General features: G+C 33.8%; 1 protein-coding gene across 1 annotated transcript in view; it reads right to left on the reverse strand.

The window, feature by feature from the left end:
* Positions 1-278: 278 nt before the first annotated feature.
* ANKRD13C (ankyrin repeat domain 13C) overlaps positions 279-17,178 on the reverse strand; it is a 97,069-nt gene continuing 80,169 nt past the window's right edge. The window contains exons 10-13 of the mRNA XM_059375097.1: positions 15,566-15,645; positions 14,207-14,305; positions 11,165-11,265; positions 279-2,543 (exon numbers count right to left, since the gene is read on the reverse strand). Coding sequence (XP_059231080.1) covers positions 2,413-2,543; positions 11,165-11,265; positions 14,207-14,305; positions 15,566-15,645 — 411 coding nt within the window. The 3' untranslated portion in view covers positions 279-2,412. The remainder of the gene's footprint in view (positions 2,544-11,164; positions 11,266-14,206; positions 14,306-15,565; positions 15,646-17,178) is intronic.

The raw sequence follows: 17,178 nt of genomic DNA on the forward strand, positions 1-17,178 counted from the left end.
ACCATTTTATAGTCTCCCAAGTTTGAATAGTTTCTTCAATCACAAATGGACTTCTACAAAATCTAAATTTTCATGTGCAATTATCAAAATACATTGTTTTGATCTACTTACCATTTTATAGTCTCCCAAGTTTGAATAGTTTCTTCAATCACAAATGGACTTCTACAAAATCTAAATTTTCATGTGCAATTATCAAAATACATTGTTTTGATGTACTTACATGAAATATGGCATACATAGAGCTTTATCAATTGGATTAAAAGGCACATTTTGAAAAGTCTAATATTGTGAAAAGTTTATTTGCATTAATTAACACCTTGTTTTCACCATCGTAAGAGATACATTTGCTTTTCTTTGTGATCAGATAAAAGACATTTTGGAATGGATAATCTAGTATTCTTTATGAAAGAAAAAGATAAGAATTAAAAAGAAAACCCAAGTGCAAAAGTTTTCAGTAGTCTTCCTACCTCCAGTGTACCCCAGCAAAATATTCACAGTTTTTACGAAATTGATAAATCACAAGCTGCAATTTACCATGTTTCTTCTCCACTAAGTTGTCTGTACGTGTGAAAAAAATCTGCGGTATATTCCTGAAGTATACCATATTCCCACAAAGTCAGGGAGCCTACAAGCAACAGTGATTACTACCCTTCAGTGTCTCACACTTCAAATAATCATAGACAGGATAATTCAATCTCCAAGTCACTTATCAACAAGCATTCCCAAAATAATAGGGATCAACTTCTATTCAATAAACCTAATCTGGGTTTACCAACTCTTTCCACAAAATTCAACAGACCCACATACGGTAGTAATTGGTCTTTGAATTTTTAACTATGATTACTTCATTATAAAATGTATTTAATAAAATGTCAACATATGCAATGTAGTATGTTTCAGCATGGAAGATGCAGCTTTAAAGATGTTTATTATAAAATTTTCTTATGGTTGATGCTTTGGATTTTTAAATAAATCCTCTCTTCATTAAAAGTCTCTAAATTCATTCAAATGATTTAAAATCCTGGAAAAAGTTTAAACTATTGGTCACTCTACAAAATTTGACAGATGCATTCTGACACATTTATCAGAATACATTTAAAAAACATTTCTTTAGCTAAGCTCTTTAAATACAACATAACATTTTGTGACTGTTATACATTACTCTTCCTAATTTATTTTCAGTCTTGGACCTTCAAACCATCTTGGAATTAATATGAAAAATTTTAAATGCAAAAATGAGTAATGCATGATTTCACTTTGGAGATTAAAATCAATAAATATTTTCTTATGACTTAAAAAAATAAACAGTAGGAATTGTCAATCCTGTGTATATTTCTGGAATTTAGCTTGTAACAAATATATTCTGTTAGCATATAAAATGTTTTTACCTTATTTTGAAAGCATTAAATATGTAGGGATGTCCAAAATATGTGGGTTGTTTTTTTAAAACTGACATGAATGCATCCATATTCCATTAAAATCAAACAAAATAATCAGAATGATTTGCACTTATTAGGAAGCAAGTCTAAAAATTTGGAGTTATTTTTTAAAGTGCTGAGATTTGGAAGAGGAATATCTTTAAGCATGCTAGCCATACTTTATCGTGAACACAAAAAGGGCTTTTAAACTCAAGTTTAGAAAAAAAAAATAGAGGTCCTATGAAAGGAAGATTAGTAACAAACATTTTCCAGTGAAGAAAGAATTCAGGTAAAAACAAATAGCACCACAATGAATTGCACTAAGGTGCTAAAGGAGGTACCTTATTCCCTGCAGAGTGAACGCTCCTTCTGAAATGTATTGCAACATATAAATGCAACTGTTTAATGGTTACCATTTGGTTCATTCATCTACAGAAAACTGCATTCCTTCTAGTTCATTATATTGAACAAACATTCAAATTACTGAACTATACATAATGTTACATAGTTTACATTTTATGAAAACAAAGCTGGAAGGAATATTTGTAAATGTCACCTTGAATATAAGATGACAAGTTTAAAAGGGCTTCACATCTCTTAAGACATTTATGTTAATGGTCCAGAAGTGTTTTAGATATAGATATAGATATAGATATATTTATATGCATATATATTTCAACAAGAAGTGTAAAAATTTTTAAAAACAAATCACAGCACTTATAGCTGTTTTACATAAGAAGTACGCAGGGTCATTAAGGTGTCAAACTATTACACTTATAATATGTATATTTTTAAAAAGACTGAAAATGGCACATCAGGAAACTTGCTGAAATTCTTTTTAAAGGCCCGTTTCATAATATCATATTACTGATGTGTTGATTCAATGTAATTCCCTTTTCTTCTCAGAACATTTGTCCCTTCTGTTTGGATTCACTTCTGGGGTCTCTGTATTCTCTTACTTTCCTTGGTTAGATGACATCACTTTCCATGTCAGTTAAAGATCAGGAAAACGGCTTGGGTCTTCCTTATAGTCATCAGGTATAGTAAAGATGGAGCCATCAAATTCATCATATCGAAACTCCTGAAAAGTCACAGTGGCTGTGATCGTAGGAAACACAGGAATATCTAGAGATGAAAATCAATAATAATACTGTAAAATAAAATGCTTATCTATTTACAGATTATAAATACTATTAGAGAAAGCCATATTCCTTAAAATGTAAAAAAGTATTATTGAAGGACCTGACAGATCCTAATATATGCCCAATAGTGAGTGTATCTGTTTTGGAGAAGGGTTTTTTATTGGTGAGGAGAGAAAGACATCAAGGCATCAAGAATCACATCAAAAACACAAGTTCCCACTGCTTCCCAATCTTAAAACTATAATGCCAGATTCCATCAGGGTTTCTTATCTATTTCTTGGGGCAGAGACACATACATTTGTACTTTTTGCATTCTGGCATCCTTTTTATTCATGTTATAGCATACATACCGTTCTGAATCTGAGCTAATTTATTTTCATCCTAATACAAAAGAAACACATTAATCCCTCTTGTTTTAAAATATGAAATACAATCCATCACTTAAATATATGTGATAAAAAGTCTCATCAGAATTGGAGTAATATACCAACACAGCCTAACATTTTTTTTTATATAAAATATATTTCTCACTGAAATTACAGTGAAATCCAACATTAAAAATGGTCAAATACATTAATTACTCTCCTTAGTTTTATCCCTAATATGAGCTTTTAGAAAGGGTTCTGTTTCCTATAAATCATTTAATTCATGGTCTTCAGGGATTTCACCTACAAAATAAACTCTAAAGCTTCCTTTAAAACCCTGAAATGAGGGGTGTCTGGGTGGCTCAGTGGGTTAAGCCGCTGCCTTCGGCTCAGGTCATGATCTCAGGGTCCTGGGATCGAGCCCTACATCGGGCTCTCTGCTCAGCGGGAAGCCTGTTTCCTCCCTCTCTCTCTGCCTGCCTCTCTGTCTACTTGTGATCACTGTCAGTCAAATAAATAAATAAAATCTTAAAAAAAAAAAAAGATAAATGAATAAATAAATAAATAAAATCTTTAAAAAAAAAAACCAAAAAAACAAACAAACAAAAAAAAACCCTGAAATGATCTATGAAGCTAAGGTGAGTATATGTCTAGAATAACAGCGAAGAGTAAATTGTTTCAAGGCTACTATTTTACTGAAGAATAATATTCTTCTGAAAAAAACAAAACAAAACAAAAACAAAAATCTACAAAAAGATTACCAAGTTTCCCTGGTGGGTGGTGGTGATCCATGTGTGTATATTAGTTACAAATGCTGTCCTAACTCAGGGGTCAGCAAAGTAAGGCCCACTGCCTGACCTGTTTCCGTGTCTATGAACTAAAAAAAGATTTTACATTTTTTAATGGTTAAAAAAATACACAAAAAACAGTACTTCAGGCTAATAAAATTATATGAAGTTCAAAATCCAGTGTCCCTAAATAAAGTTTATTAGAACACAGGATGCTATTCATTTACTTATTGTCTATGGCAGCTTTAGTTTTCCAACAAGAATTAAGTAGTTGTGACAGAAACCATATGGCCCGCAAAGCCTCAAATATTTACTACTCTTCAGAAAGTTAATGATCCCTTTTAGGCACTGGAAACAAGGGAACAAAACAAGTGAACAAGGGGGAAAAAACATCATGCATTTATGGAGATTATACTCTGGCTGGGAGACATAGTAAGTAAGTAAAAAGTATCTGTGACTAAAGAGAAAAGTAAAGCATGGTAGGCTGAAAGGAGTCTCAGTGCTGGAGTCAGAGCTCTTGAACAGGACAGTCTTAAGATAACCTCGATAAAGTGACCTTTCAGCAAAGACAGTATGAACCATACAGTTGTCTACAGCAAAAAAAAAAAAAAAAAAATCCCAAGTAGAAGGAACAAGTACAAAGGCCCTAAAAAAGAAAGTGTCTGGCGTATACTGGGAACAGCTAAGAGACCAGTGTGACTAACAGCTGAGTGAAGGGAAGACGAACAGGAGTAGGGCATCAGGGGGGAAACAGAAACCCAGATCAAATGGGGCTTACATCCAAAAGTAACTGGCTACTTATTCTCTGGATGAAATGGAAAACTGATGGAAGGCTGTGAGCAGAGTAGTAACATGCTTTGGCTTAAGTTTTCACAGCTGTAATGAGAATATAACGGAGGCTGCCCAGAGTAAGGTACCATGGAGGCTGCTCCAGAGGAGCAGCAGACAGGCAGAAAGAAAATGGAGAGAGAACTCTATCGAAGAAGTCAGAGGAAACCTGAAGAAAAACTATCATTCACTGGGACAAGGACTCTAGAGAAAACAGTCAAATCTTGGTGAGATTAAGAACGATAACAGAAAAGTATCCGGTAGAGTTAACAATATGAATATCAACAATAAACACAGAGTGGAACTGATCAAGGGAATGTGCAAAGAGCAGCTGGGCTGTTTCTAGTTTGGGGCTATTACAAATGAATTCGACATCTGAACAAACATTTGGTGTTGTCACATGTTTTATTTTGGCCATTCTGTTAGGTGTGTAAATTGATAATGTGATTTTAATTTGCATTTCCCTAATGGTTAATAAAGTGAACATGAACAAAGTGTTCATGTGCTTATTTTTCCATTTATATATCCTATTTGGTGAAATGTCTGTGTCTTCTGCCCTTTTCTAATGGGCCTGTTCATTCTGTCACTGATGAGTTTTAAAAGTTCTTATGTTTTCTTTAATTGGGTCTTTCACAGAGCAGTCTTCACTTTTGATGAAGTCCAATTCATTGATTTTTTTTTTTTATATACATCTTGTGTATCCTGTGAAGTCTAAGAACGCTTTGCTTAAACCTATATCCGCCCCTAATGCTTTCTGTTTATTTCCTAAAAGTTTTACAGTTTTATATTTAAATTCAAGTCTATGATCCATTTTCATTTAATTTCTATATAAACTGCAGGACTTAGGTAGAGGTTCCTTGTTTTGCTTTTTGATGTCCAATTATGCCAGCATCATTTGTTGAACAGGCTATCTTTCCTCCTTGAACTGTTAATGTATCTTTATAAAAAAACAGTTCTACAGATTTGTGAGGGTCTATCTCTGGATTCTCTGTTCTGTTATGTTGATTTATACATTCATCCCTCAGCCTATAACCACAGTCCTGAACACTGTAGCCATATAATAAATACTGAAACAGAGTAGACTACTCACATTTTCTTCTTCTTCTTTTTTTTTTTAAGATTTTATTTACTTATTTGACAGACAGAGGTAGGCAGAGAGGCAGGCAGAGAGAGAGGGGGAAGGAGGCTCCCTGCTGAGCAGAGAGCCCAATGTGGGGCTCGATCCCAGAACCCTGAGATCATGACCTGAACAGAAGGCAGAGGCTTAACACACTGAGCCACCAAGGTGCTCCATTATTCTTCTTTTTCAGATTTGTTTTGGCTATTGTTGTGGGTTGAATTCTCTCCCCTCCAAAGAAATATATGTTCTAGTCCTAACTTCTAGTACTTCAGAATGTGACTTTTTTTGCAGATAGGGTCTGTAATTTACAGAAGTAATCAAGTTAAAAGTCATTATAGTCGTTCCTAATCCAATGGCCAGTGTCCTTACAAAATGTGAAAATTTGGAGGCATACAGCAAGAACTCCATGTGAAGATGAAAGCAAAGACTGGGTGATTCTTCTATAAGCCAAGGAAAATCACCAGAAGCTAGGGGAGGGGCACCTGGGTGGCTAGGCTCAGGTCATGATCCCAAGGTTCTGGCATGAGCCTGCTTCTCCCTCCCCCACTCCCTCTGTGTTTCTGCTCGCTCGCTCTCTCTCTCTCTCTCTCTCTCTCGCTCCGTCATATTAATAAATAAAACCTTAAAAAAAAAAAAAAAAGGCAGCTAGGGGAGAGGCATGGATAGCCCCGGAAGGCTATGAGAAAGCTCAGAAAATAAAATTCTGTTGTTTAAGCCACTCAGTTTGTGGTATTCTGTTATGGCAGCCCAAAAAACTAATACAGATATTCTAGAGTCTTTGCCTTCCCATGTAAATTTTAAAATAATCTTGTCTATATCTACAAAAAAAATATTATTGGGATTCTGACAAGAATTGTATTAAACCTGCATAGCAATTTAACATCTTTCATCGTAACATCTTTGAATTTTCTAATTCATGAGCACAGTGTATCTCTCCATTCGTTTAGCTCTTCCTTTAATTTCTTTCATTAGTGTTATATAATTTTCAACATACAAATAATATACATGTTTAGGTAAAATCATGCCTAAGTATTTTTTAGCAATTGTAAAGGGTACTTAATATTTAAATTTTGGTGTCTACGTGTTCAATATTAGTATACAGAAATACTACTGATTCTTATACATTTAATGTGTATCCTGCCATCTTGCAGAACTCATTAATTCTAGTTTTTGGTAGAAATGTTGGGATTTCTACTTATAGAGTCATGTCTCTCTTGCAAACAGAGAAGGTTTTCTTTCTGCTCTGAATGACTTTTTCTGCCCCCTTTCATTCCTTATTGTGCTTATTATCCTTTTGATTTTTTTTTAAGATTTTATTTATTTATTTGACAGACGGAGATCACAGAGAAGCAGGCAGAGAGAGAAGGAAGCAGGCTCCCTGCTGAGCAGAGAGCCCAATGTGGAGCTCGATCCCAGAACCCCGGGATCATGACCTGAGCCAAAGGCAGAGGCTTTAACCCACTGAGACACCCAGGCGCCCTATCCTTCTGATTTCTGCAGGACCTGTAGTGCTATCCCATTTCATTCCTTTTATTGATAATTTGTGTTTTCTCCCTTTTTTTTTTTATCAGTCTTGCTGCAAATCTGTTGATTTTATGAATCTTTTCAAAGAAGCAGCTCTTTCCTTCATTGGCGTTCTAGATTTGTTTTGTTTTCCCTTTCCCTGATTTCTACTCTGTTATTTTCTTCTTTCTGTTGGTTTTAGATTTATTTTGCTCTTCTTTCTCTCTCTACTATTGTCCAGTATGATTCTATTATGATTAATTTTTCACTCTATTACAATTATTGAGGTTTGTTTTATGGACCAGGATATGGCATATCTTTGTATATCTTCCATGCGTACTTGAAAAGAATGTGTATTTAGTTAATGTTGGGTAAATGCCAATTAAGTACTTTTGTTTATGGTGTTGTAGAGATATTCTATATCCTTGCTGATTTTGTCTAGTTGTTACATCAACTGTTTAGGGAAGAAGGGTGATGAAGTCTCCAATTATAATTGTAGATCTATTTTCTTTTCATTTCTTTGGGTTTTTGTTTTACCTATCTTGTAGCTCTATTGTTTGGTGAACATACATTTAGAATTACTATTCCTCATGAACGAATCCTTTTATCAGTTATATCCTTATCGGTCTCTGGTAATTTTTTTTCTTTTTTGCTCTGCAATCTACTTTATCTAACATTAAGAGACGTAGTCCTAGGGTACCTGGGTAGCTCAGTGGGTTAAAGTCTCTGCCTTCAGCTCAAGTCATGATCCCAAGGTCCTGGGGTCGGGCTCTCTGCTCAGCACAAAGCCTACTTCGTCCTTTCTATCTGCCTCCTACTCTGCCTACTTGTGATCTCTGTCACATAAATAAATAAAAAATTTTTTAAAAAGGTAGTCCTGTTATCCTTTGATTAATGTTAATATGAAACATTTTCTTCCATCCTTTCGCTTCAAACTTCCTATATCGTATTTGAAGGCAGTTCCTTAAAGAGAACATAGATAGTTCATGTTTTTTTGTTTTTTGTTTTTGTTTTTTTTTTAAAGATTTTATTTATTTGACAGAGAGAGAGAAATCACAAGTAGGCAGAGAGGCAGGCAGAGAGAGAGAGAGGGGAGAAAGCAGGTTCCATGCAGAGCAGAGATCCCGACGTGGGGCTTGATCCCAGGACCCCGGGATCATGACCTGAGCCGAAGGCAGAGGCTTTAACCCCCTGAGCCACCCAGGAGCCCCTAGTTCATGTTTTTTAATCTCTTTTGTCAATCTCTTTTAAATAGTCTATTTATACTACATACATTTAATGGAATTATTTACATATTAAGGCTTAAGTCTGACATTTTATTTTCTTATTTGTTGTCTCTGTTTTTCATTTCTTTGTTTCCTTTTCTTATCTTTCTATAGGTTACTTGACTATTTTACAATTTCATTTTCATTTCATTTATCTATAGTGTTTTTGAATATATTTCTTTGTATAGCTTCTTTAGCTATATATATGTGTGTGTGTGTGTGTGTGTGTGTGTATAAAACTTATAGCCATCTAATGCCATCATTTTAGCAGTTCAAGTGAAGTAGAAAAACACTGTCTCCCTTCACCTTCTACCCTTTACAAAAAAAAAAAAAAATGGAAATAGAAAGTAACAACGGAGATAGATATAAAACTACACTTTCAAGTAACCTGGTTATGAAAACAAAGATTAAAGGCAAGTGCTGGACAGGGAAGAGTAAAAGGGGTTATTTTACTTAGTTGGTTGAATTTTTAAGGGAGAAATACCTGAACAAAGCCTAACAGCTAAGAGAGAAGCAGCAGCAGAGAAGGGAGTTTGATGATAAAAGAAAAATATGTGGAGACTGATAGAACAAGGTTTTTAAAAGAGATGGGATAACAGATCCATAGTACAAATCAAGAGATTATTCAAGTTAAGAAGAGAAGTACCACTTCCACTGAGATAGGAAATATAAAGAAAAAGATGAGACTTGGGACAAGAAAGTCTATATGGAGGACTGGGAGTAACAAGGAGGTCTGATTTCTGATGGTCTTTTTTTGAAACTAAGGAAGCAAAAATCATCTGCTTGGACGTGTAACGAAGTGGTGGGAGAAGCTGGGGACTGGTAAAAGAGGTTCAAATTGAGCCTTTGAACAGAATGGAAGAAGCAAAAAGACAAAAGATCATTCATAATTAGCATTTAAAGCTCTGGCTGATTTTGCAAACACAATTACCTTAACAACAATTTCCAAATTTTTGTAATTTTCCTTTCAATTGGATTTTCTAGGCTGACACAGAAACAGAAATGGTGGAAGATTAAACAGACCCAGGGCTAGAGTTTTAAAGGGTTAATTCAAAAGAAGGGCAAAAAGACAGAAGAGAGAAAGGAAAACAAATTTCTGATAACTTTAATATGCAAGCCAAAGATTATGAATCCCTTGTTAAGAATGTGGTTCTATATTAGAAAAATGCCTGCAAAGAAGTATTGTACACTTTTTTTCCTCCTTTCCACATAATCAAAATACTTCTTCTGTATACAAATCTATATTCTATTGTGGGGTTTGACTGGAGTTTAGGACTTAAATAGATATTTTGGACTTAAATAAATGTGAATGCTGGGGTAGTTTGAAACTCTCATATATTCAATCCCTGCCCACTATTTCAGCTTGGTACCATACCTCTTTAAATATAGTACCTTAAAGAGGGTCCCATGCTTCAACTATTTTCTGGCTATAGAAAATTACAATGGGATTTTAAGCTTCTGCAGAAATGGTCACATAATGATCCAGATCCCTAACTCAAACATATCTCTCGATTGCTTTAGTTTTCCAATCATTTCTGCCTTAAGATCTTATCATAAGTCCTAAAAGTACACGCTGGTTTCCCAATAATTTTTCATCAAAAAGGGAATCTACAGTGATATTTTGAAACATTTTAAAATCCATTTTTACCCATAAAATGCTTATTTCCAAGTTTGTAAAGTTGAAAAGGTCATGTTTACTTTTTAGCAATGAAAGCATTATTTTTTCTTTAATTTTTATTCCTTTATTCACTTATTTATTTATTTTTTTTAATTTTTAAGTAGGCTGTACTGCACACCCAGCATGGAGGCCACGGTGGGCCTTGAACTCACAACCCTGAGATCATAGACTGGAGCTGAAAAGTCGGTCTCCCAACCAATGGAGCCACCCCAGTGCCCTCCGAACGCATTAGTTCTGGTGAGAAAAACATTTTGGCCTAATTATTCTGAAATGTGGTTTCATTAATATTGACTAAAAAATAAAATCCATCTGAGGGATTAAATAAAGGTTATATTTACTGCATATTTATTTTTCTTTCCCACTGGAATGTATACCCTAAAAGGCCAGAGACTTTTACCCCTAGAAAAGCACCTGGCACATAGCAAGCACTGATTAAATATTTGATGGAATATTAACACCATCCAAATAGAGTATGGGTGGTAGGCTCTCCTGAAGATTAATGCTAAATCTAAGCCTAAATTCCTAAAGAATCTCTTAACAGTCTCTTGTTCCCAGTTTTCTGATATGCTTAGTTAGATAAATATGCACAAAAATGGGAGCTTACTCTTCTTAAAGATCATTGTTTAAGATTAAGTTAAGTTTAAACATTTAAGACTAAAAAATAAAATGTATGAGTATTACTTTACCCATGAATAGTGACGTTGATCCTAGAAACATCCCCACTGTTCAAGAACTCAAAAATCTGCTAAAAATCTGGGCTAAAATCCAGAATCCTTATTTGACATTAGAAAACATTATTAAAGTTCACCCACATGCTCTTGTATGAAATATCTGCAAATCCCTTGCATTTAACTTAAATCCCATAAAATTAGAATTCTCTGGGCACTTTACATATTTGATAAAACATGAATCTCAATCTATATAATCAGAGAAAAACTTTATAAAAAGGTAAGCAACTTGGAAATCCCTTTCCTTCAAAACACATTTCTTATTAAATGTTAGTAAACAGCTCCATACTTCTAACAAACACTGATATTACATGTAAATTTTCTCTTACCTAGTTTTACAGGAAAGCCTGGAGGAAGCTTCATCTGAACAAATTCTCTAAGCTTGTTAAAGTGCTTGAAGGGAGCTATTACTTCCAAAACATTCAATAACCTGAAAATTTGAAGGAGAAAAAATTGATTTCTTTGTATCTTTATGTTGTTTTATAACTACATGTATCAAACTCAGATAGTAGTATTGACCTCTAGATGTTAAGGATGAGGAAATGTCACCTCCTTCTTCCTCCTGATTTTTTGTTTTATTACCCTTTTACTGTGTTTAAGTTTACATTTACATTTGATTGTGAATTCATAATTTCCACAGTTGTTTGATTTTTAGATCTGTATATAAATGGAAAGGTTTACACCCATGTTCTTCCTGAAGTCTACACTTTCCTGAGTTCTTAATTAGTCTCCCTGGGTGGCTGAATTTCTTGGTCAATTTTGTGTCAAGGGCTCTCAAATTCTTCGTATTCCTTGATTTCTTGTAGACTTCATAAATGAGTGTTTCTTTTTGCATATTTAAAGGGAAATTTGGCTGGCATAAAATTTCAGTTTATGCTTCTTTCCCTCTGAATTATAATTTCATAATGTCTCCCAGAATTTAGTATTACATTAGTCTTTAATTATAACCTTCTTTCATCTTTTAATTGAATGAATTTCATTTTCAAATAGTATTATTTTTCTTTGAAAATGGACCCAAATGACTGCTATATTTTTTAATTCAATGTTTTCCTCAATTGCTCTAATATGTAAACGACATCTTAGCCAGATATACCACCTGATCACATTTTGTCTCAGAAATGTCAAGATGTGAAATAATGTAAAGTCAGGTTTTTACCTCTTTTTTTGCCTAAATGCCCTTGGATTTCTTTATTAACAATCAAAGGCCAGGGGCATCTAGGCAGCTCAGCTGGTTAAGCATCTGCCTTTGGTTCAGGTCATGATCCTGCATTCCAGGGATAGAGCCCTGGGAGCCCAGGGAGTTGGGCTCCCTGCTCTGTAAGGAGACTGCTTCTCCCTCTCCCTCTGCCATTCCCCCCTCCCCCCAACTTGTACTTTTTGGCTCTCTCTAGCTCTCTGTCAAATAAATAAATAAAATCTTAAAAAAATAATCAAAGTCAAATTGTTTAATCACGGTAATTATTGTTACCAATGATTCTTTGATTTTTCCTAGAACCTGATGTTATGCTACAGATTCAGTCTTTCCTTACAGAGAAATTTTTACCCTACCTTGAATACTATTTTGATTACATTTTGGAGGCTTTCTATGTAAGGGGATCACCAATGATCCTTATGTTGAATCCTCTTTGTCCTCCATAAATATTGCTTCTCTAATTCCTTTAATCTTTTTTTCATTAAATTCACTATGAGCTATCACATTTTATTTTTCAGACACATCTTTTGTGTTCATTGTTGTTTCTAATGTATTTGTTCTACAATAGTGTTATTTAGTGCTTAATTTATTTCCTTAGCTTTAAAGTCTCCTTTTCATTTAATTCTATTATCTTATCTCATCTAGAATCACCTAGTTTGCTGATTTCACATCTTTTTACATTTTTCTAAACCACTTACAAGGAATTTTCTTCTGTCTTTGACTTATGTTTTATTCTAGAATGAATATCTTGTCTGGCTTTACACACTATGTTTCTTGTTTTGTTTTGTTTTGTTTTGTTTTCAGAAGGAACGGTTACAATAGCCACATTTTATAAATTGTCATGTACCCATTTTTTTTCACATATCAACTGTGAAATTGAGTAATTCCTAAAATTGACAGTATCTTACAATTAGCCACATTTTTCTTCTTTATTAGAATATAAAACTGGTGATCCTGGAGTCAGATGGGTCCAAGATAAGATGAATTATGCAAATTTGTAGGTATGGCTAAATGCCCTTCCCACATCTTCTCACAACTACCAATCTCCCTCTCTGATCTATAGATTAATGGCTGTCTAGCTCATTCTACCCATTTTTCCAAATTTTGGTTAGTGAGGAGTATGAGAGACATGTATATCTTTTGTAGAAAATAGGAGTCATCCTTTCTTCTCTGATAATTAATTTTCGATACTCTAGGCCAGAGAAGGGGAAGGAACTAAGAAGGAAAAATAGCCTGGTGCTTCCATTCATTCTCTACTTCAGAGAGGAGCCTAAAGTAGTGATTCTGTTGGTCAGCTATCCCTATCTACCACTCCCATTCCACCCACCTCTACAAACTCTACAAATTGGGTTTCTTTTTTTTTTTTGAGAGAAGGAGCCAGAGGGAAAAGGTGAGACAGAATCTTAAGCAGACTCCATGCCAGCACAGAGTCGGACACAACACTGGGCTCAATCTCATGACCCAGAGATCATGACCTAAACTGAAATCAAAAGCAGTTTGAGCCACCCAAGTGCTCCACAAATTGAACTTTTTCTAAATGAATGGTGATGAGTACAGGTTTGAAAGCATATATTCAAGATGTTCACTACAGTATTGCTTATAATGGTGACAAACTACAATCAAAATGTTTATCAGTAGGAGGATGATAAAATAAAAGGACAGTACATCAATATTACAAAATACCAAGGAAAGAAGAAAAAGATAAAAATGTAATTATTGCAAGAACTCCAAGATACACGTATTTTTTAAAAGAAAAAATGAAAGTCACAGAACAAAATGTAAACTATTCCTCAATCTTATTTTTAAAAATGGCAAAACACACAGAAAAATCTAGACAAAAACACCCCAGTTATTCCCCTATTAGCTATTAGTGAGGTAAAAGTAAACGAATTTTTATTCTATAAACTTCCATGCTGTTAGATTTTTTTATAATTAGCATGATTCATTTACTACTTTTATCATTCTAAAAATTATTCAAAACTTAGCTGGTTAAAATAGTAAAAATGTTAATAGTTTGTTAAACAGAAATTGTCTAGAAGAGTGCACAACTATCAAAGCAATGGCTATTTGCTTTTTCATTTCAAAGGACCCAAATGCAACACTCAGATGCAAATATTATTACACCCTTCAAGGTTTCACAGTTTCTTTCATAGCCTTGTATAGTTAGTGACAAACTTACAACTCTATTCCCAAGGGAAATTCCTGGCTCATGGCTATCGTGGCTTTAAACGTTTTCTTACTCTCCTTGCACACCAGTTCTCTACCCAAATGAGGAGCTCTAAAATGGGAAGAAAATTAAAAATTAGGAAAACTTTTCTACATGCTATCATCATCCTATGAAGAATCTGTCCTCTTCTAATCACATCACTAGTAAATTAATTTTTCCTAATCTATACAGACATAAATTTAAATTATGCTAAAAGGACTTAAGACATGTATAAAAAATGAGACATGGGTAACAAAAAAAGAAACTAGCATAAAGTAAAGTTCAGGAAAAAATCTTAACAAATTTCATTTGTTGAATAAATTGAATATAAATTGAATAAATTTAATAACCACTGTTTTTAGGAATAAAGCAAATTGCTAGAAAAAGTAAACTTTAAAAATACTGTATATCTCTAAGATCATTATTCAATTCAATCTCTTTTACTGTCTATACTTCTTACCACTGACTAGTAAGAAGAATAAAGAATTCTATGTTAATTATAGACTATAATATAGGCTGGAAACATTTAGAAGAAGTTAGAAAAGTACAATAAACCTTAAATATTAAATAAATAAAAGTCATGACAATTTTTTTCTAATCATGGAAGTAGGTAATATTTTATTCTCCACCAAAAGGAAAAAATATTTCTACAAACAATTGTACCTTCTTCGACAGGGTTGGCGAGAAAAAAAAACTTTTTATTTATCCATTCAAAATAAACCTTTTGTTCACTCATCATCCTTTTATTCAATAAATATTTACTACATACAAACCATGTAGTAGGTACTCTAGCAAAGATCTATAATACAACATTAAGCCAAGTCTTATGTAAGGATGGCGAGAAGAGGTCTGACACAGGCTGAAACAGATAATGAAAGGGGATGTGCTTTAAAAGGCAAAAAGTAGAAAAACAGCGAATGGCTTTACCCACCATACTAAAGACTTAGGATAATAACAGAATATAAAAGTTCACATATAATGAGAAAACTCAAATAAGCAGCTGCAGTGGGAAATTCCTCACATTATATACTTTCTTAGAATAATGTGCTGTAATTTTGGGGGGTTGTATAAAATGGCAGCAGGGATGTAAAAAGAAGGCTCCACAACTTATTCAAATGTAACTGGGGTTACTTCTTTCCCTCATCAGGCTTACTGCATATTTTACAAGATAAAAGAATTGCTTCAGAGAAGAAGGCACTAAAAATTCTTGCTAAAATAATCTTACACCTAAATATCCACATTTTTACAAACTGTTCTTTCTAAAAACCAATGGACAAAATAAAACCAAAAAAAGCCTCTATTTCAAAAATAAAATAAAACAAAAATACTTACTTTCCATTTTCAGCAGATATATATTCTTCCCATGTAATAGTGTTCTGAGGAGGAGGGGTAAGGGACTGTCTTCGAACCGGCTGCCAAAAATTAAAAAAGAAAAAAAGAAAGAGGGAGAGGGAGATAGAGAGGTAGAAAAAAAGAAAAATTACATATTTTTAAAGATATAAAATAAAAACATGCAATAAACTATGTAAATTACGAATTTTACTTAAATTAAATCTCTTCAATATAATGCTTTTAAGGATTTACTTCTGAGATAATTCCATGGTGACTTAAGCTCTATTGGTAAGATTAATTATCATTTTTTTTTTCTAAATCTCAAATAAGACCAGTATCAAAGCAATAAAATCCATTCATTCAATGGCTTAATCATCTAAAATGTTCCTGGCATTATGCCAGATGTTGAGCATGAGAACTAAAGAGAGGTATAAAAACTAACCCCAGCTTCAAGGAATTTACAGTTCAGAGTTGGAAAGAAGAAAAAAAACCAAACCATACAGACAACAGTCAGAAATACAAAGTATTGTATAATTAACAGCCAAATGAACTTACACAAAACTGAGTAGTACAGAAGCTCAGGGGGGAAAAAAGCAATTGTCTATGGAAAATAAATTGAGACTAGGGATTGAGGCTCAGATTTAAATGAAAACAAAATTAAGAGAATATTTTAGACAAGGAAAATTCATGGTAAAAAACACAACTAGACTAAGTTATGTGAACTGGAAAGTTCAAAAAGGAGATCAACAATAGTAATAAAGGTCATGTCAGATCTTAAAACTTACATGGTAACATGTCTTCGTTAAATATGAATTTGTATCACGACAGGATGAACTGGCAAATAAGGAACTATGGGAGTGGCAGTAGATATTAAAAATTGCTAAGAAAAATTACCAAGACAAACTCATGGAGCAAAAGCGTAACAAGTGAAAGACTGATATAAATAATAAGATAGTTAACACTGGGAGAGGATCCCATTCATAGTACAGTTTTGGATATTATAAGATATTAATAAGCAGGATATTAGAGTTGTTAAAAATCAAGATTCTGAAAACAATAAATTGATTGGAATTCCAGTTCCATTACCTGATAGTTGTAGAAATTTGGGCATTACATTCTCTTATGTCAATTTAGCTTACCTGTAAAACATATGACCACCTATCTTATAGTTAAGAATTCAAGGCTTGAGGGGCGCCTGGGTGGTTCAGTGGGTTAAAGCCTCTGCTTTCGGCTCAGGTCATGGTCTCAGGGTTCTGGGATCAAGCCCCCGCATAGGGCTCTCTGCTCAGCAGGGAGCCTGCTTCCTCCTCTCTCTCTCTCTCTCTGCCTGCCTCTCTGCCTACTTGTGATCTCTCTCTCTCTCTCTCTCTCTCAAATAAATAAATAAAATCTTTAAAAAGAATTCAGGGCAATAATGTATAGAAAGAGCATAATGTCTGGCAAAGAATAAAGTATTCAGTAACATTCACAATTATATACCATGAGGTTCCCAGAGGGAAGTTAACAAAAAGAAAAGGGAAGAAGTCAGATTTAAAGATACGGGAATTCTTTGAATAGATTAAAAAAAAAAATTCGTAAGAAAACAGAGAGTTAATGACTAAGTCCTAAAAACA

This window comes from Mustela nigripes, chromosome 14, assembly GCF_022355385.1.
Source record: "Mustela nigripes isolate SB6536 chromosome 14, MUSNIG.SB6536, whole genome shotgun sequence".
In the NCBI taxonomy this organism is placed as follows: domain Eukaryota; kingdom Metazoa; phylum Chordata; class Mammalia; order Carnivora; family Mustelidae; genus Mustela; species Mustela nigripes.